Source organism: Cyphellophora attinorum (assembly GCF_001299255.1).
Source record: "Cyphellophora attinorum strain CBS 131958 chromosome Unknown Contig3, whole genome shotgun sequence".
Lineage (NCBI taxonomy): Eukaryota > Fungi > Ascomycota > Eurotiomycetes > Chaetothyriales > Cyphellophoraceae > Cyphellophora > Cyphellophora attinorum.
Genome location: NW_017253231.1, coordinates 69161 through 88921, shown reverse-complemented (window position 1 = coordinate 88921; position 19761 = coordinate 69161). Strand labels below are relative to the sequence as shown.

The 19761-nt window shown below is 53.6% G+C and overlaps 7 protein-coding genes across 7 annotated transcripts; 6 read left to right on the top strand and 1 right to left on the bottom strand.

Annotated features, from left to right (window-relative positions):
• Positions 1 to 427: 427 nt before the first annotated feature.
• AB675_8269 (Xylosidase/arabinosidase) lies at positions 428 to 3001 on the top strand (the record flags this gene model as incomplete). Its single annotated transcript, XM_018148702.1, has 2 exons — positions 428 to 1034; positions 1809 to 3001. 2 exons carry the CDS (start codon positions 428 to 430, stop codon positions 2999 to 3001), a joined length of 1800 nt encoding a protein of 599 aa, XP_018004672.1.
• Positions 3002 to 3979: 978 nt separating this feature from the next.
• Positions 3980 to 4630, bottom strand: AB675_8268 (U4/U6.U5 small nuclear ribonucleoprotein component snu23; the record flags this gene model as incomplete). The annotated part of the gene is made up of 1 exon (XM_018148701.1): positions 3980 to 4630. One exon carries the CDS (start codon positions 4628 to 4630, stop codon positions 3980 to 3982), a length of 651 nt encoding a protein of 216 aa, XP_018004444.1.
• Positions 4631 to 4857: 227 nt separating this feature from the next.
• AB675_8267 (Histidinol-phosphate aminotransferase) lies at positions 4858 to 6200 on the top strand (the record flags this gene model as incomplete). Its single annotated transcript, XM_018148700.1, has 2 exons — positions 4858 to 4940; positions 4994 to 6200. 2 exons carry the CDS (start codon positions 4858 to 4860, stop codon positions 6198 to 6200), a joined length of 1290 nt encoding a protein of 429 aa, XP_018004683.1.
• A 767-nt stretch (positions 6201 to 6967) lies between these two features.
• On the top strand, positions 6968 to 9214 carry AB675_8266 (uncharacterized protein; the record flags this gene model as incomplete). Its single annotated transcript, XM_018148699.1, has 2 exons — positions 6968 to 7064; positions 7116 to 9214. The coding sequence occupies 2 exons, from the start codon at positions 6968 to 6970 to the stop codon at positions 9212 to 9214; spliced, it is 2196 nt and encodes a 731-aa protein (XP_018004534.1).
• A 379-nt stretch (positions 9215 to 9593) lies between these two features.
• On the top strand, positions 9594 to 11429 carry AB675_8265 (Phosphoacetylglucosamine mutase; the record flags this gene model as incomplete). The annotated part of the gene is made up of 4 exons (XM_018148698.1): positions 9594 to 9728; positions 9775 to 9788; positions 9845 to 10523; positions 10578 to 11429. 4 exons carry the CDS (start codon positions 9594 to 9596, stop codon positions 11427 to 11429), a joined length of 1680 nt encoding a protein of 559 aa, XP_018004296.1.
• Positions 11430 to 11881: 452 nt separating this feature from the next.
• On the top strand, positions 11882 to 13510 carry AB675_8264 (uncharacterized protein; the record flags this gene model as incomplete). The annotated part of the gene is made up of 1 exon (XM_018148697.1): positions 11882 to 13510. One exon carries the CDS (start codon positions 11882 to 11884, stop codon positions 13508 to 13510), a length of 1629 nt encoding a protein of 542 aa, XP_018004381.1.
• A 660-nt stretch (positions 13511 to 14170) lies between these two features.
• Positions 14171 to 19069, top strand: AB675_8263 (DNA-directed RNA polymerase III subunit RPC1; the record flags this gene model as incomplete). Its single annotated transcript, XM_018148696.1, has 4 exons — positions 14171 to 14280; positions 14334 to 14565; positions 14646 to 18173; positions 18227 to 19069. 4 exons carry the CDS (start codon positions 14171 to 14173, stop codon positions 19067 to 19069), a joined length of 4713 nt encoding a protein of 1570 aa, XP_018004746.1.
• Positions 19070 to 19761: the final 692 nt, after the last annotated feature.

Below are 19761 nucleotides of genomic sequence, written 5' to 3'. Positions count from 1 at the left end.
ACCAGCGCGCTTAAGAGGACCTGCCAATCTGCTGGCTCGGCTCAATGGATGCCTTAGCTATAGCAAGGTCGCGAATTGACTGCCATTGACCCAAACACTGATCGCATGTGCATTCAATGCGCAGTCGTCTTTGACTACCTATGTCGTGGACAAACGGGCGTTGCCGCGCGGATTCAAACTCAATGCGCAAGCTTCAAGGTACGTAGTTAGACAAAGAAAAGTGAGCTGGAGAGGGGACTGGCCGCGTAAGTGAACTCTACCCTCCACGAATGCTGCGACTCGATGCAGTGCTTCCCATCAAACGAAATGATGTCAACGGCTCCGGATCGTTTTTGTGCTCGTCGGACGACGACTGTGATTCTGTTGTTGGCATGGCCCATTTCTGTGCTGTCTAAGCTCATCATTGGAGTTGTCGAGAATTCGCGTCATGTTCGCTGAACATGAGTACAAATATGACCAGCTAAGAGACGTCACGGAGGCAGGTGGTACATCTCCTCGAGACGCGCCTGCGTCGTCCTTCCGACGGCTACGTTCGGCATTCTTTGCCTCCTCCACGCCATGGATCATCTCGACCGTCGTGTTCGCTCTTCTATCGGCATTCCTCGCGGTCGAACATGGCTATCGTCATGCTGATGTTGGGACCTTTGAGACTGGCTTCAGCACAGACATCGGCATAAGCGACCGGCCACCCATCCGCGTCGTGCAACGGCGCTTCGTCGGAACGCCCAGATTCTATGCGAATGGCACAGGCTATCAGACAGCATACTCGAGATTTGCCGGCAAGCCTCGTCCAGAAATCGACCAGGCTTGGCAGGACTTGATCGGTCAGAGATACTGGATCATCCAAGAACAGGAAGCGCAACAAATGTTTGGGCAGACGTACAAGGAGTTCGAGTTGCCGGGAGGCAAGTATGCTGCCGGCATTGACGTTTTGCATCAATTGCACTGTCTGAACACTCTTCGGAAGTACGCAGACGCGGACTACTACGCCAAAGAACTGGAAGAGGAACATGGCTATACACGGTTGCACCTTGGTAAGTTGTCCGACATGGCCGGGCCATGTCCCATCACAGCGACCGTACGTGAGACTGACAGCTGTTCAGACCATTGCGTTGATCAGATCAGGCAGAGTCTGCAGTGCTCGAGTGATCGCACCCCGATTCCGACACGTTGGTTTCCTGGGATGGGCCCCTTTGTCGTCACGGATCGGGTCCATACCTGCCGAGATTTTGACGGCTTGCGCCAGTGGATGATTGACAAAAAGGCCTTCTGATCTCCACCAAAAAATAATATAGGATATACTTGTTCACCTTTTCCATACCATACTTCGTCTTCGAGCGTGGAAGACGGACAGTATGCTGTTGAGATCTGGAGGGCTGTCTGAAGTGACCAATGGCTCAATCATACCAGTTGTGTGACAGGAACCAGTGATGCTAGGTGTCACTGAGCGGAAAACGCATACTAGGTACCAGCTACAATACCTTCCTCTGCAGAAAGAGCTTCAGACCGCACGAGTGAGCCTCCGTGGCCCCATCCTTGGACCCCACGCCAAGAAGGGCGGGCAGGGAAACGAGAACCTTGACTTGACCCACAATGTTGCGGTGTATCTTGCAGGTCGTACGAATAATCTAGAGCGCGCAGCACTCAGAGCAAGCAAGAACGATCTGGAGGGAGACGATGCGTTTTTCTGCACGTTCGAGTGCCGATCGTGAGAACTTCGGGTAATGTGAAACCATGCACTTGCCCCTATTGCCGGCTGTTTCTCCAGCTTTCACCGGCTAAATTCGAATATGCTGTACTGTATAAAGATGCCGTCTGTGACCACGGCGAATACATCTCCTCAACCAACCTGAAGGGTGAGTCTCGACCTCGTCCGGAACTTAGCCCCGGTCGTTATTCACGGTCGTGGACGCCTACCAAAGGAACCCTCCCATCGACAATCATACCGCAGGTTACGCCGCACCAGAAACCGCCCAGGATGACCGTCAAACTCGGCCCACCCTCCAAAGAGCTAGTGACCAACATCTACACCGCCGACCCCTCAGCCCACGTCTTCCCCAGAGACCCCAACACCATCTGGATCTACCCCTCGCACGACCGCGAGACCGACATCCAATTCAACGACAATGGCGATCAATACGACATGACTGACTACCACATCCTCTCGGTCCAATTCGACCCGGAAAAGGACGACATCAGCACCGTAACCGCCACCGAACACGGCGTCTCGCTCACCGCCGAGCAGGTTCCATGGGTGAGCAAGCAGATGTGGGCACCTGATGCCGCGTACCATGCCGCAACGGGGAAGTATCATTTGTACTTTCCCGCGAGGGATAAGGAGGGGAGGTTCAAGTTGGGCGTGGCGGTTGGGGAGAAGCCGGAGGGGCCGTTCACGCCGCAGAAGGAGCCGATGAAGGGGAGCTATAGTATTGACCCGGCGAGTTTTGTTGATGATGATGGGACGGGGTATGTGTACTTTGGCGGCATTTGGGGAGGAGAGTTGCAGTGTTATAAGGCGGTGCAGCCGAAGGAGGATGGGACTGATTTTGATGCTAGCATGCTGGGACCGAAAGAGCCTGCGGGAGCTGGGAAGAAGGCGTTGGGTGCGAGGGTTGGTCGTTTACGGGAGGATTTCTTGGAGTTTGATGGGGATGGGATTATGGATGTCAAGATCTTGGCGCCAGAGACTGGAGAGGAGATTGATGCTGATGATCACGAGAGGAGGTTCTTCGAGGCAAGTTGGCTGCATAAGCGGGAAGATGGGAAGTATGTGTTCAGTTACAGCACGGGAGATACGCACTTTATCTGCTATGCGGTTGGGGATGGGCCTCTGGGGCCATTCACGTATGAAGGACAGCTGTTGCAGCCGGTCGTGGGATGGACGAATCATCACAGTGTGGTCAAGTACAAGGGCAGGTGGTATGTGTTCTACCACGACTGCGAAAGGAGTAATGATGTCAGTCATCTGAGGAGCGTCAAGTTCCGCGAGGTGACTTGGTGAGGTCTGCGAGGGAAGCACCTGCCATTATTTAAGGGCAACATTTTCAAAGACACCGATATATTTGCCTCATTCCGGGCTTCCATCTCTGTCACAGACCGCTGCCATTTGCTTCATGTCCTTTCCCTTACAGCGCCTTGGTCCGATTCATGTCGCCAAAGTCCCTTTGCTAGATGGGAGGGACTACGAGCCCCAAATGCCCCTCGGCTGATCACAATGTCGTCTCTTCGTGCCCAAGCTCGGTCGGCATATCGGCTGATTTCTCGGTTCTGCGTTCGAACTCAGCGACAATGAGTAGAAGAGCATCAGACACCATCTGAAACGGGAATCCCGGCCCCATTCTCGCTCTGTCTGACGACTCCTGCGCCGCGCCAGCAGCCACGTTGCGCAAGGAGTTCTCCAAGAACTCAGACCAGCATGATACGGGACTTGGCTGTGTTTCTTGTTGCATGGGATATCCAGCTCGAACACTGTTCTAGCTGTGTAGACCACTTTGCAGTGGCTCTGCTTCATGATGGCTCAATGTCCGGCTGTTGATTCTCAATGTGCACGTTTGGGCATTGAGCTGCCATTCTCTGCCTTGAGCGACGCGATCGCGGTTGACTCCTGCGTCAGGAAGTCGCTGACGAGCAGAGATCGTCCACGAGCTCAGTCTTGAGACGTGGGCAATGGCGTCCATCAGTGACTGATTTCAAGTCTTTGCTTCTTGAACCTCATCGTTGGCAAGCCGTGGTCCGGCATTGGGTAGCACTTCTTGCAGCGAAGTCGATTCGTGGGCTAGTTCAGGACTTTTTCGGCTGTCGGTGTGCCTGAGGAAGGTCTGATTGATGCAAGTGTGCAATCGGGCGATGTGGCAGAGAGGCGACGACCTTGACGGCTTGCGGTGAACGGGATAGGACCATCGTAGTCGGACAGACGACAGATATGCTTCGCGAATGATCGCTCTTGGCCACTTTGCAGGTCTCGGTCGCATCTGATCAATCACGCGATGATACCGAGCCGATCGTTCATCCAGTCGTCCTCCTCCTTCACTGCTGCCTTCTGCTTCTGGCGCTGCTCATTCCTCTTACGGCGTTTTTCTGCCCGCTCTGCGTCGTCTTCTTCCTTGAGTCTGTTGATTCTCGCTGTCACGTCAGTCTCACCAAGGTGCTGCTCCTCTTCCTCACGATCCCGCTTCCGTTGAATGAGCATGTCTATTCGATCCTTCACATCCTGCAATGTAGCCCTCTTCACCTCACCCGATTGACCGGTGGCGATGAGATGCTGCTTGGAGTTTAGATGCTCAATGTATTGCACATTGTCCTTGAAGGTCAAGTCGCAGGCTTCGCAGTAGAAACCAGCGCCTTTGCCACGTTTGCCTACACCTGCGCCGGCTGGGACAATTGTAGACTTTCCCACTAGGCTAGCAACATCAAGTCGAGAGCTTCGTGCGGATGTGGCATCAAGTGCGGAAGTGTCGACATGCTTGTGCCATTTCTTCCCTTGGAGCTTTGCTTCGTGGCGAGCCTGTGCATCCTCCTTTGCCTCGTCCCGCTCTTTCTTCGCCTTCGCGGCGTATTCGTCCCGGTCCCAGGTTCGTCGAAAGTCAGTATCGCTGGCCCGATTCTCGTAAGCGGACTTGTTTCCGGACATCTTGCTACCGTATAAGAATGCGAGAGTCGGCTTGGTTGTAGAGACGTCTCACACTGATGTGGATGAAAGATGAGTGATCATAGCAAGAAATGGCAGGCACTTTGTCACTGCAGAATCGGAGAAATGCGCCCCGCGATCGCCTACATATCATATCTTTTTTGACACGAAGTGACTCGAAAAGCCAACTCTTGCTTGCCCTTCAATTTGATCTTGCACTTACCTCAGGCATGGCGAAAGGGAGCGCTTTTGATCTGGCAACCTGTGCGCGGTCTAACATCCTCAAGTTGAAGCCATATCGGTGCGCACGAGAGTCTGTCTACCTATTGCAAAGCACTTCTCGTCATGTGCTGACTGTCGTGCCAGTGACTACAAGGATGATGGACATAACATCCTGCTAGACGCGAACGAGAATGCCTTCGGTCCTGGCCTAGCACTCGGAGAAGTCGACCGGCTTCGCAACGGCGATCATGCCAGTCCAGACGTCGACCTTCTCGGCCTCAATCGATATCCCGATCCCCACCAGATAGACCTCAAGGAGAAGTTCTGCAGATTACGAAACACCAAAGTCCACACACAGAAGACACTGAAACCTGAGAACATGTTCTGCGGAGTAGGATCTGACGAGGCTGTCGATGCCCTGATGCGCTGCTTCTGTGTACCCGGGAAAGACAAGATCCTCACCTGCCCTCCAACATATGGCATGTACGCAGTTTCTGCTGATGTGAATGCAGTCGATATTGTGACGGTTCCTCTCAACGTCAAAGACAACTTCTCCCTCCAACCAGATCAGGTCAACAAGGCACTTGCATCAGATCCGAACATCAAGCTGGCATACATCTGCTCACCTGGAAATCCGACTGGTGCGCTCATTCGAAAAAGTGATATTCAACAGATTCTCGAGCATCCTACATGGAACGGTGTTGTGATTGTTGACGAGGCGTACGTCGACTTCTCGCCCGAGGGAAGCAGTCTGGCGGAATGGGTCCTCGAGTGGCCCAACCTGGTGGTCATGCAAACGCTGAGCAAGGCATTCGGATTAGCAGGCGTCAGGTTAGGAGTGGCATACGCAAGTCCTGAGATTGCAAGTCTTCTCAACAGCATGAAGGCGCCCTACAACATCTCGAGTCCGACCAGTGCCATTGCAAACGCGGCTCTCGAAGAGAAGAACATAGCTGTGATGCGCGACAATCGAAGGAAGATCATCGCACAGAGGGAACGACTGCTGAAGGAAATGCCACAGATACCCGGCGTTGGCAGGTTCTTGGGCGGCACTGAATCGAACTTCCTCCTTGTCGAGATCCTCGACGGTGAAGGAGGCAAGCCTGACAACCCAACCGCGCTGGCTGTCTACGAAACCATGGCGGGGCAACGTGGGGTTGTCGTAAGATTCCGCGGCAAGGAACATGGATGTGAAGGATGCCTGCGAATCACTGTTGGCACGGAGAATGAGGTTGAGCGGTTCCTGGCAGAGTTGAGATTGGTCCTGCAGGAGATCTATGCAGGCCGAAGAAGTGTCAATGGCGCAAAGGAGGAAGTCAAGGAGAAACATGCAAATGGTGTAGTAGCCTAAACGTGGTGCCGATCAAAATGAGTGCGGGGTGGGCATTGCAAGCAAATGGCAAAGTGCCATCCATGGATAGGCTATAGCTGGTAGAATATGGTTAAGGTAAGGCCCGGAACACGCCTAGCAGATCTGCAGGTGGTAGGCTCCATCAAGGCTACCACTAGTCTTCCCGGCTCATCAAGCTCAAATCAACGCGCGCCAACACATCAGGTGCATCACGGCCAGTCAACGTCGTTCCAAGTGAAGCACTTTTGTCCTATTGACGACATGGTCGCGTTGAACAATACACCCTCCACGAAGTCCTCCCTGTTACGTCGTACTGTACACCCGCCGTGCCTGACAGGAGCCGCTACTGCACACCTTCAACCAATCCTTCACCTCGTCGAATCGCAGCCCAACTGAAGCCCACCTCGACCAATCTGTGGTTCGCGGTCGCCAGCTAATAGACAACATCCGCTGCAATTTGCTTGCTTCTGCCGTACCAATCGTTCGCATGAATCATCCACACCAGCTCTTACGATACCCGTCGACAAACAATCCCTTTGCCGGTCATCGCTGCAACCACCCGGATCGTACTCCACTCACTGACGCTGCAGCCTCACCACTTCACAACGACTGCCTGAGACGATACAACGACATGTTGACGAGGCGGACTCTGTCACGATAGATAACAGAGTCACTGATCTGCGCTATCAGTCCGCAATCCCCTCGCCGCCGGAGCTTCGCGGCAGCCAGTTCAGCGGACTGCTGTTGACGCAGAGCAGAGAAGCAAAATGGTCAAAGCTGATGCGAAGAGGGACTACTACGCTGATCTAGAGCTATCACCAACGGCTGAGCATGAAGAGATCAAAAGACAATTCCGGCAGCTAGGTAAGGACAGCCGACCCGGGCCTTGCAGTATCTTTGACTGATCTTGTGAAGCGAAGCAGTACCACCCAGATCGCAATCCTGGCCATGAAACCGAGGTAGTTGCCAAGTTCCAGGACTTGCAGACAGCACATGAGATTCTGTCTGATCCTGCAGAGAAGAAGAAGTACGACTCTGCCAGAGCCAAACATGTGGCCAAGAACCCACCCATACCACCCCCACCACGAGCGAATGTTGATCCATATGGCTTCAGTAAGCCACAAAGGGCTGCGACGACGAACTTTGGTGGTGGTCCTCCGCCTAAGAAACCACAGCGTCAGTATACGCAGCAAGAGACGCCTGCCTCTGCCGGAGCAGCAAAATTCAATGCTTTTACACGAGCCGGCAACCAGACATGGGATAGACAAAGCTTTGAAGCTGCCGCGCGAGCAGAGGCTGCCCGAGGCTTCTCACAGATGAGAGGTGGTCAACAGACACCAGAAATGCCGCCACGACCTCCTCGTCCTCATCCTACAGCTGCACGCCCGGTTTCGTCTGACATGCCGAACGGCCTGAACCCCGGATTTCCTGGAGTGTCTCGCACCACTAGCGCCCGGCGACCAGATTCAGGTTATGGTGATGCGCCACGCTCAGCTTATTCTCATGTGTACGGAACCCGATCACATCAAGCGCAACCCCCACCAGATCATTGGTCTGGTCATTCACCCCCAGGCGCGAGAACATCGCATAGCCCTCTGCGGCATTCCAAATCTACAGAACAGCCACAACCAAGTCGCCCAGGCATGTTCGACCGGCAGCCCTCGCGCTACAATCAAGGCGCTACTCACATCAGAACGGACCTAAAGGAAGGTTTATATCGTTCTGCCAGCGTTCGGAATTCGCCGATCGACCCACAGTGGGAGGACGCCAGCGATTCAGGGCCCTTCGGCAAGAGTAGGCCACAGCAAGGGACACAGAGACACCGGAGCGCGAGTCCGAACATGAGACAGACATCTGGCAGTACTAATTACTCTGAATCCGAGTCAGACTCATCTGATGATCAAAGAACCTCAACGACATCGAGAAAGACTGCTCAGCCCGGACGACCACAGGCTAGAGCTCCCGCGCACGATGGTCTAGACTCGCAGGCATCCTTCAAGAATTACACCCGCGTAGTTCACGAAGAGGGGAACTATAACTACCCGCCACCAGAGCCTAAGCAGCCAACAAGAGCACCTTTCCCTGATGTCACCTCCCCGGATGATGTGCGCGATGGGTCGAGCGCGTTCAGGTATGGACTATTCCGTTCCTCCCCAAGAGGACCCCGTATCAATGGACTCCCGTCCTGGGCCGTGCCTTCAAGCGTCCCGATCGTCCAGACTAACTTCTCCAGCGCTTCTCACATCAAGCCAGATCCGGTTTTCAAGGCGTCCAATTTCGATCATGACTGGGCGGAGAAGTTGAGGACTTCCGGCAGTACATCGCCAACAAAGGCAGGTCAAAAGGCCAGAGGAAGGGCCCGGACCAATCCATCTACACAAACCGACCCCATGGATGTAGATCCCGGAGACGCTGTTCCTCTCAGCCCACGAACTAATGGCACGGGCATCAATAATTTGAGTGACCTCAAAACAGCAGGGCCGTTCCATAGCACGGGCCTCAATGGCGTTGACGACCTGAAGAACACTCTGCCGTTTGAGTCACGTGCGTCCACAAACATCAAGACGGAGCAGAGACCTTCGGCACGGCTCAGGCTCGAGGACCTCCCACAGCCGCCCAAGCAACCGATGGCACCTAGAGACTCCGCACTCCTTGCCAACAACAACGAATGGCTGATGTACTCGAAGAAGATGCGCCAATACATGCATGATTGGAAGCTTTTCGAGCGCGCTATGGTCGAGCACTTCAATGCGCGGCAAAGCCAGCTCGACAAGAGCATGGCAGATGATTGGGTGGGGATGAAAAGTGATGGACCGCTCAGCTGTGAGGTCGGCGAAGGTAATAGTGGAGGCATGAAAGCTGGCCTCACAGCGTATATTGAGTGGCTGCAGCATGATGAGATGTGTCATTCTTGGTGGGAAAGAGCAAGGCAGCGGCATGCGGGCTGTGTCAAGGAGCTAGCGCATGTCAGAAGCGTGCTGAAAGGCGAACAGGGTGGTACGGGCACGTTGTGAGTTGGCAGCGTATTTCCTACCAGGCATATTGGCCACGGTTAAGCTACAGATGAGTTTACGATAGATGCAGCGTACATGACAGCATTTCGACCACAGCAGCACACGCAATGAAGCAGTCGATTTCCTCAACCTCTTTCGTGAAGACTAATATCAGAAGATATATGTCACAATTTAAATACTGCCATCCTGAATAGAGAGATCACGCACTGTCAGGCTCGCTGCCAAGTCCAATCCCCTGGCGGAGCGGGACGACGCGGGGCATTGGAGACACGGAAATGGCTTCCGCTGAACATAACCGCGTTTATGATCTGTGCGGTCCCGACGTTTCTTAGGACGCATCAAGCGCAGGCACTCATCGCATGAGCGCGTGTTGGTGACCATGTCGACCGGCACGATCTTCAACCAGCCGAAGGCTGCTGTGCGCCTTCCAAGCGACCTAATCGAAGCAATCAACAAGGCCGCGGAACCCTTCCCAATACCAGATGGCAAGGAGTATGGCTATGGTACAGCTGGCGTGCGAGACCCTCCCTCGGCGATGACAGACTACTGACAGGTTCTAGTTCCGTATGAAAGCGTATGTTAGCCACCGTGCATGCCCTGAAACGAGTTTCACACTGACTTCTACCGCAGCAATGCTGGCTTGGACCATGTCATGTACACCGTGGGCCTGATCGCTGCAGCACGATCCAAGAAGCGCAATGCCACAATCGGTGTGATGATTACTGCATCCCACAACCCGGCCGAAGACAATGGCGTCAAGCTCGTGGACCCCATGGGAGACATGTTGGAACAATCTTGGGAGAAGTATGCCACGACTCTGGCAAACACTCCTAGCGACAAGCTGGGACAAGCGTACGAAGATCTGGTCAACGAAGAGCTTGTAGATGAGTTACGTCAGATACATGACCGGCCAGCGAAAGTCGTCTTCGGTCGCGATACACGTCCATCAGGCGTTGCACTGGTGAAGGCCATGAAGGCTGCGTTGGACGCTCTGAAGGTGGATTACACAGATTATGGCATTCTGACGACTCCTCAATTGCACTACATAGTGCGATGCATCAACACGAAGGGCACGGCATACGAGTTTGGTGAGCCGACAGAGGAAGGCTACTACAAGAAGATGGCCAGTGCGTTCAAGGTTCTGATGCATGGCCGATCTATCCAGGGATCTGTCACTGTCGACTGTGCAAATGGTGTTGGCGGGCCGAAACTACGCGAGCTTCTCAAATATCTGCCTACTGGGCAAGGCGGCATTGATATCAAGGTCGTCAATGACGATGTCTCGAAGCCAGAGATCCTCAACTACGAGGTATGTGGCCTTTTGCTGTGCTATGACGCCAACATACGTGCTAACAGATCGTAGTGCGGAGCAGACTATGTAAAGACCAAACAGCGGGCTCCTCCCAACATCTCGGTTGGTCCAAACGAGCGCTGTGCGTCTCTGGACGGCGATGCTGATCGCGTGGTCTACTACTACACCGACGCCTCCGGTAACTTCACGCTACTTGACGGAGACAGAATCGCAACGCTTGGTGCAGTCTTTTTGGCCGATATGACAAGAACAGCTGGCATTGACGAGAAGCTCAAGATCGGCATCGTACAAACTGCTTACGCCAACGGCGCTTCCACCGAATATGTTGAGAAAGTCCTCAAGCTACCTGTCGAATGCACCAACACAGGTGTCAAGCACCTCCATCACGCTGCTGCACGATATGACATCGGCGTCTATTTCGAAGCTAATGGTCACGGCACAATCCTTTTCTCCGAGAATGCCATTCGCACAATTCGAGGCACCGAACCGAAGTCGCCGGGTCAGAAACATGCGCTCGACTCTCTTTCCGCTTGCATTGATCTGATCAACCAGGCCGTTGGTGACGCCATTTCAGACATGCTTTTCGCAGAAGTCGTTCTCGCACACAAGACGTGGACGCCCGAGAACTGGAAGAACACCTACATCGACCTGCCCAACTATCTTCGCCGCGTGGAGGTGCCAGATCGGCGCATCTTCGTGGCCGTGGATGCGGAGAGGAAGTTGCAGAGTCCGAAGGGCATGCAAGAGCAGATCGATAATCTCGTGCGTCTCTACGTGAAAGGCCGAAGCTTTGTGCGCGCATCAGGTACGGAGGATGCGGTGAGGGTGTATGCTGAAGCTGCTACGCGTACGGAGGCGGGAAAGTTGGCTAGTAGTGTTGAGGAGCTGGTGAAGGGGGCTTAGAAAGTCCTCCCTATGGCGTTGCCGTGGTCAAGACGCAAGCATCGGCGCGTTACTGCATAGCGATAGGCGCCAACGAGATTCAAAGGTGGGCATCAGGATAGGAATAGACGGAAATGACCAAAAGTTTGTTATCAAAATCATCCAAGACCGGTTGACCACAACACCTCGAGGAATATATTCCCTACGCATCCTGTAGCCAACTTCGAGGCCGTGATCTCATTCTTGTGCACCTCCATGCCACTCAACCTCCGTCTCTGCTCCGAAGCCTGTAATGCGAGGAAAGACAGACATCAGACTAAGTTGCGTCGGTAGGCGAACTCCGTTGATGAATATCAGAACGTCATGATTAGATCTAAATAGTTGCGTTCAACGGTTCGTGTGCTCGTGTCAATATTCCTCACAGCGAAGGTCAGGAGTCCTGAGCTACAGACCTGCCAGTCCGTGTGGCCGGCATGGCTGCTCCCAGTACTACATCAGCAACAAGGTTCATAGGCAATGTCATCCTCCCAGCAATTTCTCCCGACGACATTGATGAAACCCCGTCATCGTCTAAACCACAAACCTTCGACATAACAATCGAGAACCACTGCATTTCCTCGATCCAGCCCACCTCCGCATCCGGCACCCCCACCAGTCCAACGGCTCCCACCTCCCTCCTCCTCCCAACCCTCACCCACCCGCACATCCACCTCGACAAACCCTACCTCCTGACCTCCCACAATATCCACGACAACCACGGCTCGCCCCTACCAAACTACGCAGATCTCTGTCCCCAAAGCGGCACTTTCAGCGAAGCCCTTTCCTCCACCGCCTCCGCTAAATCCCGTTTCACTCCTCCGGACCTTCTGCTGCGTGGTCGTCAATTGCTGGCTACGAGCTACACCCAGGGAGTGACTAGCGCGAGGTGTTTTGTGGAGGTAGATGGCACGGTGGGAAGGAAGACGGTTGATGTTGGTTTGAAGCTGCAGGGAGAGTGGAGGGGGTTGGTGGGTGTGCAGTTGTGTGTGTTTGCGCAGGATCCGGTTTTTAGTGGGGAGATTGGTGGGGTGAATAGGCGGTGGGTTGAGGAGGTGCTCAGGGAGGAGTGTGGGAAGGGCGGAGGGGAAGCGGAGCGTCGGAGGGATGAGTTTGGGGGGATCAGAGTGTTGGGCTCGACGCCGTATGTGGAGGACTCGAAGGAGAATGCGATCAGGAATATTGAGTGGGCTGTGAAGACTGCGTTGAAGTATGATCTACATTTGGATTTCCACTTGGACTATAATCTGGATGCGAGCAAGGATGCAGAGGAATTGCTTGTTTGGGAGGTGCTCAGGAGACTCAAGCAGGAAGGCTGGCCGACTACCACGACGCTGGGGAAGAGGCGGACGGTAGTCTTGGGTCATTGCTCTGCGTTGACGCTTCTGTCACACGAACACCTGACAAGGCTGGCGAAAGAGATCAAGGAGGCTAGTCTGCCGGTCTACTTCGTGGGCTTGCCGACCAGCGATCTATACATGATGGGACGGCCACCGGATTTGCCGCCTGCGATGACTTCGTTAGAGTCGTCTACTACCGAGCAGGACAAGATCCAGCCGATGTCACGTCTGAGAGGCACACTGAACATTCCTCTGCTGCGACGGCTGTACGGGATCAAAGGTGTGATAGGGGTCAATAATGTGGGCAACGCCTTTACACCGTACGGCACCGGCGACCCACTGGAACTAGCAAGCTGGTGCGTGGGAATGATGCAGGATGGCACGGAGATGGGCGTGAGGGTGCTTTTCGAGGGCATAAGTGTTGGTGCACGGAGAGCGCTAGGGATAGAAGCGGAACAAGAGAAAAATGTGGAAACTGAGGATTTGAGCACGAAAGACGACGTTGATGGCAGCTCTTCACAGGAGGTGAAAGCGGCAGGGTGGCTCAGGCTCGGAGACGTCATACAGCGCCTGGGCATGCTCTTAATCCGCAACGAGAACACGATAGGACTATCCTCGGACATCGGGGAACTTTCACGAATGAAAGTTCCTGCGAGACAGCGTTGGAGTGTGAGGGACGTGGTATGGGATGTTCCTCGGGTCGAGCTGAGGAGCGTGCTTCGTTGAACCCTGACTTGGGAATACTCTCCTAGAGTCCGAGGCTCTTGACGCCGTCAATACTGCTGGCTCACCTATCAAGTGCCTCCGTTGATATTGGGGACTGGTATCGATGGACTATTCCACGGGTGTACATGGACGGGAACTATCGCGAGGACCTGAGTGTTGTTTCTTCAATTCCAGCTGCGACTCGAATGGGTAGGTCCTTGACAGTTTTTGGGCTGCTACAATGGCAGGTACTGATGTCAGTGAACCATGAACACCAAAGAAGATGGACATCAGAGTCCAAATTTGAGGTGGTTGAGTTTAATTGAGTTTAACGTAGAAGGCTGGGATGTCTACCAACACCTGAATGACAGCTTCACGGAGATAGCAGGGTTTAAGTTTGCTAGCAGATTTAAACCCCTCCAGAAATAAATTTTTGGAGAAACAGTTCTCTCACATTCAATTGTGAGTCCAGTATACCTGAATTCAGATCAAGTGCAATCTGGTCACCAACCCGAGTATACTGTAGTCTTCAGAAACGAGAAGACGTGAGTCAGACCCACAATTAAGCATGCGACAATAACGATCACTCAAAGATCTCCATGTCCTGACATCTAGCACCACGATGCGTGCTCTATTCTCTCGAATATTCTCAAGCTGCTGCCACACTCGGTGACAGTAGAAATGGCGCGAGACGATGCAGCGAGCGACACGCACGTCTATGCGCCAGGCAACAAGCATCAAGTCCTCGAAAATGCGCCAAAGACCATCAAAGAACTTCGCTTTGGCGTTCTGTAAGAAATGCTTGCACGATACGGCAAGAGCGGGACTAATGCATGTGCACCAGATCTGACAGAGACGTCGTCAATCAATCCTACGTAGAACTCGCAGACCGGCGAATATTCGACCTTGACAAAGGCAGAGCCTACGCCGAGTATGGACCTCTCGACAAACGCATGGGCGTTTCGATCAAGAGTGATGTGTGCTCGACTTGCGGCCTTCCACTCCAGACCTGCAACGGTCACTTTGGCAACATCAAGCTGGTTCTACCTGTCTACCATGTTGGATACTTCAAGAAAGTCATACAGATTCTCCAGAGCATATGCAAGGCACGCAGCAATACCGGCACTTCAAGGAACAACGCACTAACTTACTGCAGGATTGCTCTTGTATCCTTCTTTCAGAAGTCGATCGGCGCAGATTCCTAGCGCAAATCCGCCGGGCCGGGAATGATGACATGCGAGTTGCCAAAGCCGTCCGAAATGTCACTGAACAGTGTAAGAAGGCGAAGGAATGCTACCAATGCGGGTCGACGAATGGTCAGGTCCGTAAGGCGGGCTCACAATCGTTGAAGATCATGCATCACAAGTTCAAGACATTCGACGCCTCGACAAGAAAAGACAAAATGTCCAACGTGCCCCTTGAGAAGCAGGCGTTCGACTCTTCCTTCGATTTCGCCAAGAGAACGAACACCGAGCTCGACAAGCACGTCAAGAAAGCCATGGACGATCTAGATGCCCTTCGTACACTCAAGCTCTTTCGTAGAATCTCTCGAGCCGATCGAGAACTCCTTGGCCTTCGAGACACAAAACCGCAGTCATTCCTCTGGCTCCAGATTCCGGCACCACCGGTGGCAATCCGCCCATCTGTCGGTCAAGAAGGCTCGAGTACGGAGGATGACCTAACAGCCAAGCTCGGCGATATCGTACAAGCCAACAACGCCCTTCGGGATGCTCTCAAGAAAGGCGCTCCAGTCCAGTCGCTGATTGAGCACTGGGATTATCTCGGCTTGCAGCTAGCCATGTATATCAACAGCGACGTGCCAGGACTTGCGAAGGCCGAGTTCGGGAAGCAGATCCGTGGATTGGTTCAACGTCTGAAGGGTAAGCAAGGACGCTTCCGTGGCAACCTATCAGGAAAACGTGTGGACTTTTCAGGTCGGACTGTCATATCGCCTGATCCGAATCTCAATATCGACGAAGTAGCGGTACCCGTCTTGGTCGCCAAGAACATGACCTATCCCGAGGTCGTTAACCGGTACAACTACAAGAAACTCCAGGAGCGTGTCAGGAACGGCGCAAAACAGTGGCCTGGAGCCAACTTCATCACCAAGAAAGCGACTAACGTCAAGCACAACCTGCGCTTCGGGAACCGCCAAATGCTAGCCAATAACCTGCAAGATGGTGATGTGATAGAGCGGCATTTGGAAGACGGCGATATTGTTCTCTTCAATCGACAACCCTCGCTCCACAAGCTCAGTATCCTCAGTCACCGCGTTCGCGTCAGACCACACAGAACGTTCCGCCTCAATGAATGTGTCTGCAATCCATACAACGCCGATTTCGATGGAGACGAAATGAATCTACACGTGCCGCAGACCGAAGAAGCACGGACCGAAGCTACACAGCTTATGGGCGTCAAGCACAACATCGTGACACCGAAGAACGGCGAACCGATCATTTCTGCAATACAGGATTTCATCACTGCAGCGTATCTGCTAAGCAGTCTCGATGTGTTCTATGATCGGAAGACGTTCGTTACTATTTGTTGCGGCATGCTAGAACCTGGCGAGAGATTCGATCTCCCTACTCCGGCGATCTTCAAGCCACAAGCTTTGTGGACTGGGAAGCAAGTCTTCAGCGTCATGATCAAGCCCGACCGGCATTCGAACGTAGCGGTCAACCTCGATGCCTCCTGCAGAGACCACAAAGTCTACCACCCGGGTTTGCATCGCGATCTACAGGATGACAGCTTTCTCTGCATTCGCAACTCCGAAGTTTTGTGCGGCAGAATGGACAAAGCGACCGTGGGCGCTGGGAAGAAGAATTCCGTATTCTACGTGCTCTATCGCGACTTTGGACCAGATGCAGCGGCTAAAGCCATGACTCGTCTGTCGAGGTTATGCGCGCGATGGCTAGGTAATCAAGGCTTTTCTGTCGGCATCAGCGATGTCACGCCCCCAGAGATGCTCAGGCAAGTCAAGGACGACAAGATCAAGGAAGTCTTCGACCAGTGCAAGGAATTCACTTCCGATTCTAAAGCCGGGCGACTCAAGCGACGCGCTGGTATGGACGATGCAGCCACTCTTGAAGCGGAGCAAATTCGGGTGCTGTCAACAGTCCGAACAGAAATCGCAGGCATCCTCACTAAACAGCTCAGCAAGCACAACGCTCCCATGGTTATGGCGTTATCCGGATCAAAGGGCTCGAACGTGAATGTGGCTCAAATGGCTGCCCTGCTCGGCCAGCAAGATATTGAAGGCAAGCGTGTACAAGACGGGTTCCAGGACCGAACGCTTCCACATTTCGTCAAGCACGAACGATCCCCAGAATCGAAAGGCTTCGTTTCAAACAGTTTCTTCAGCGGCCTTTTGCCTTACGAGTTCCTCTTCCATGCAGTCGGCGGTCGTGTAGGCCTGGTCGATACTGCTGTGAAGACAGCAGAGACTGGTTACATGAGTCGAAGACTGATGAAGTCACTGGAAGATCTTTCTACACAGTACGACCAAACTGTTCGCAACTCCACGTCGGATGTGATTCAGTTCCGCTTTGGCGACGACGAGCTCGACCCGGTGGACATGGAAGCCAGCGCCAGACCAGTTGATTTCGATCGTACGTATACTCATATCGATACCATCACCTACGACTCGGAAGACCCCGGCCTTCAGACCGCCACGATACTGGGCGTCATGGAAGAGATCCTGAGACCGCAAAGAGCACGTTACCAGCGATTGCACTCTGATGGGACGATACTGCCTTACGACACCCTCGATGATGCTTTAGTCGATCAGCATGAAAGTCCTCGAGCTTTCCTGCAGACCATTTACGATTTCGTCATGGCCAAATGCATTGCCTTTGATGAGGCGAGGGCCGAGAAAGCAAAAGTCACGGCTGTTGCATCAAGCTCTGGCAGCTCGAAGCGAAAGCGCACTACATCGAATGACGTTCAAGAAGAGCCTTCAGCACCAACAACGCGTAGAGGAGGTCGCAAGACTACTGAAACCGCTGGCTCCAACTTGAAGACATCGAAAAAGCAAAAGACGGCGGCTCGCGCAACGGAAGAGGCTGTCCACGCCCTCGCTGTTCCTCGAGCTGCCAAAGACCGCTTTGAACTCACGTCGAAATTGTCACGCAAGACACTTGAAGCTTTCATCAACGCTTGCCTTGAGAAATACAAACGAGCGCAAGTGGAGCCAGGTCATGCCGTAGGCGCTGTCGGTGCACAGTCAATCGGCGAGCCAGGTACGCAGATGACCTTGAAGACCTTCCATTTCGCTGGCGTGGCCGGTATGAGCTTGACAGCCGGCGTCCCTCGTATCAAAGAGATCATCAACGCTTCGAAAACGATCAGCACACCCGTCATCACTTGTCGCCTTGAGCGCAGAAGCGATTTGACCATTCCTGAGGGCTTGGCACAGATTGTGAAAGGTCGAATCGAGAGTCTCTTCCTAGAAGATGTCATGTCATACATTCAGATATCCCACAGCCCTGATCGCGAGAGTTGTCTTTATCTCAAGATTGACCTTGACACGATCGCAGACCTTGGCTTGGACATCACCATGGTCGACATAATCAAGAAGATCAAGGATCATCGCAAGTTCAAGGGCGGCAAGATCTCAGTCAAACTTCGGGGAAGCGATATCATCCGCATTGACTCGTTGACTCCGATCAAATCTGGCAAGCGCGGTGTAGCCGCGAAACAAGAGGAAGCTGCTAACGCCGAATCTCTCCTTCGCTGCAGATGCTACGCCGCTTTCTGCCTGGCTTGCCAATCCTAGGGCATCCCCTTGCGACACGTGCTGTGGTGATGGCCGAGGACGATCCAAGATCCGATGAGATCAAAGCAAAACGTGCGGAGCTCACATCAGGAGTCCCGTCACCCGGCTCACCGATGCAAATCGATATCAAGCCCGAGCCTACTTCTTCTCCGGAAGTTACGAAGAAGACGGCGAAGGTGAGAGGTAAAAAGGGCGCATCGGCCACAGCATCTGAGCCGGCAATCAAAGTCGAGGAAACGGCAGCCCAAGCTCCATCCATGATCCCTCCATCTACAGTTCCCGATACTGGCAAGCCTATTCAAATGCACAAGGTCATGGTCGAGGGCTACGGCCTACAGGCGTGCATGAATACACCAGGCGTTGACCCTTATGCGACACAGACCAACAGCATCATGGAGACAAACCAGTTCCTCGGCATAGAGGCAGCACGCAGCAAGATCATCACCGAGATCCAGGAAGTGACGAAGGGCTTGTCCATCGACCCTCGTCACATGTACCTTCTGGCGGACGTGATGACTTACAAGGGTGACGTCCTTGGTATCACTCGGTTCGGGCTGGCTAAGATGAGTTCGTCGGTGCTGCAGCTCGCCAGTTTCGAGAAGACGGCCGACCATGTCTTTGAAGCTGGTATCGCGGGCAAGGCCGACAAGGTCAAGGGTGTCAGTGAAAGCGTCATAGTTGGCAAGACGATGAATGTTGGCACAGGTAGTGTCAGCGTGGTGCGAGCGATGAGGTTCCTGGATGAAGAAGTGAATAGGGAGCGCAAAAGCACGCTGTTCGAGGAGGCGTGGGGAGAGAGTGCTTGAGTCAGATGTTCTCGCGAGCACAAGGCAATGGGCTGCCACCTTTTCAGGTGAAGCAGCGCAGATGCGGTGGTTCAAAAGCGGCATATCAGGTTTTCTACGGGAGTGCATCAGCTCCAAATCTATTCAAGAATACGATAGCCACGAAATGACGGATGTACTCACCATTACTTCCAAGGTTCTCGTTGATCAATTCCGTGAAAAATAACTCCTTCGCTGTCTGTCATTTCATGGTTCTTCACGAACGCAAGGCTGAAAGGGGCAGCAGCAGGGCTTGCGATTCCGCCCGTGTGCTTTCAGTAAGTCCATCAATACTGTCAACGATCGGTAGAAAGGTCTCCCGAGCCTGACGTGCCGACGATGCCATCTACCCAGACGAGGTGTGGGCGCTTCTGCACACGTGTTGTGGAGCGACGAACGCGATGGGACCATCGCTGCAAAATTTGAGCTGCGGAGGTGTTGCCACCCCCTTGCATGCAGGCGCCGTGAAATGGGGCGTACTCGCGTACCTGCAGCTACGAGGGGGGGCCGCCGGAACGGTTATCCGTACCTCATTGAGCAGAAGGCCGGTTTGACCTGACTGTCGACACTGGTAGAGCGGAAGCCCATCTGCTCAAAGCGCATCGCGGCAAGCTGTAAAGGTAGTGCCGTTATCGTGCATCGACCGCTTCATCGTGTGCCATGTGTTTTTGCCC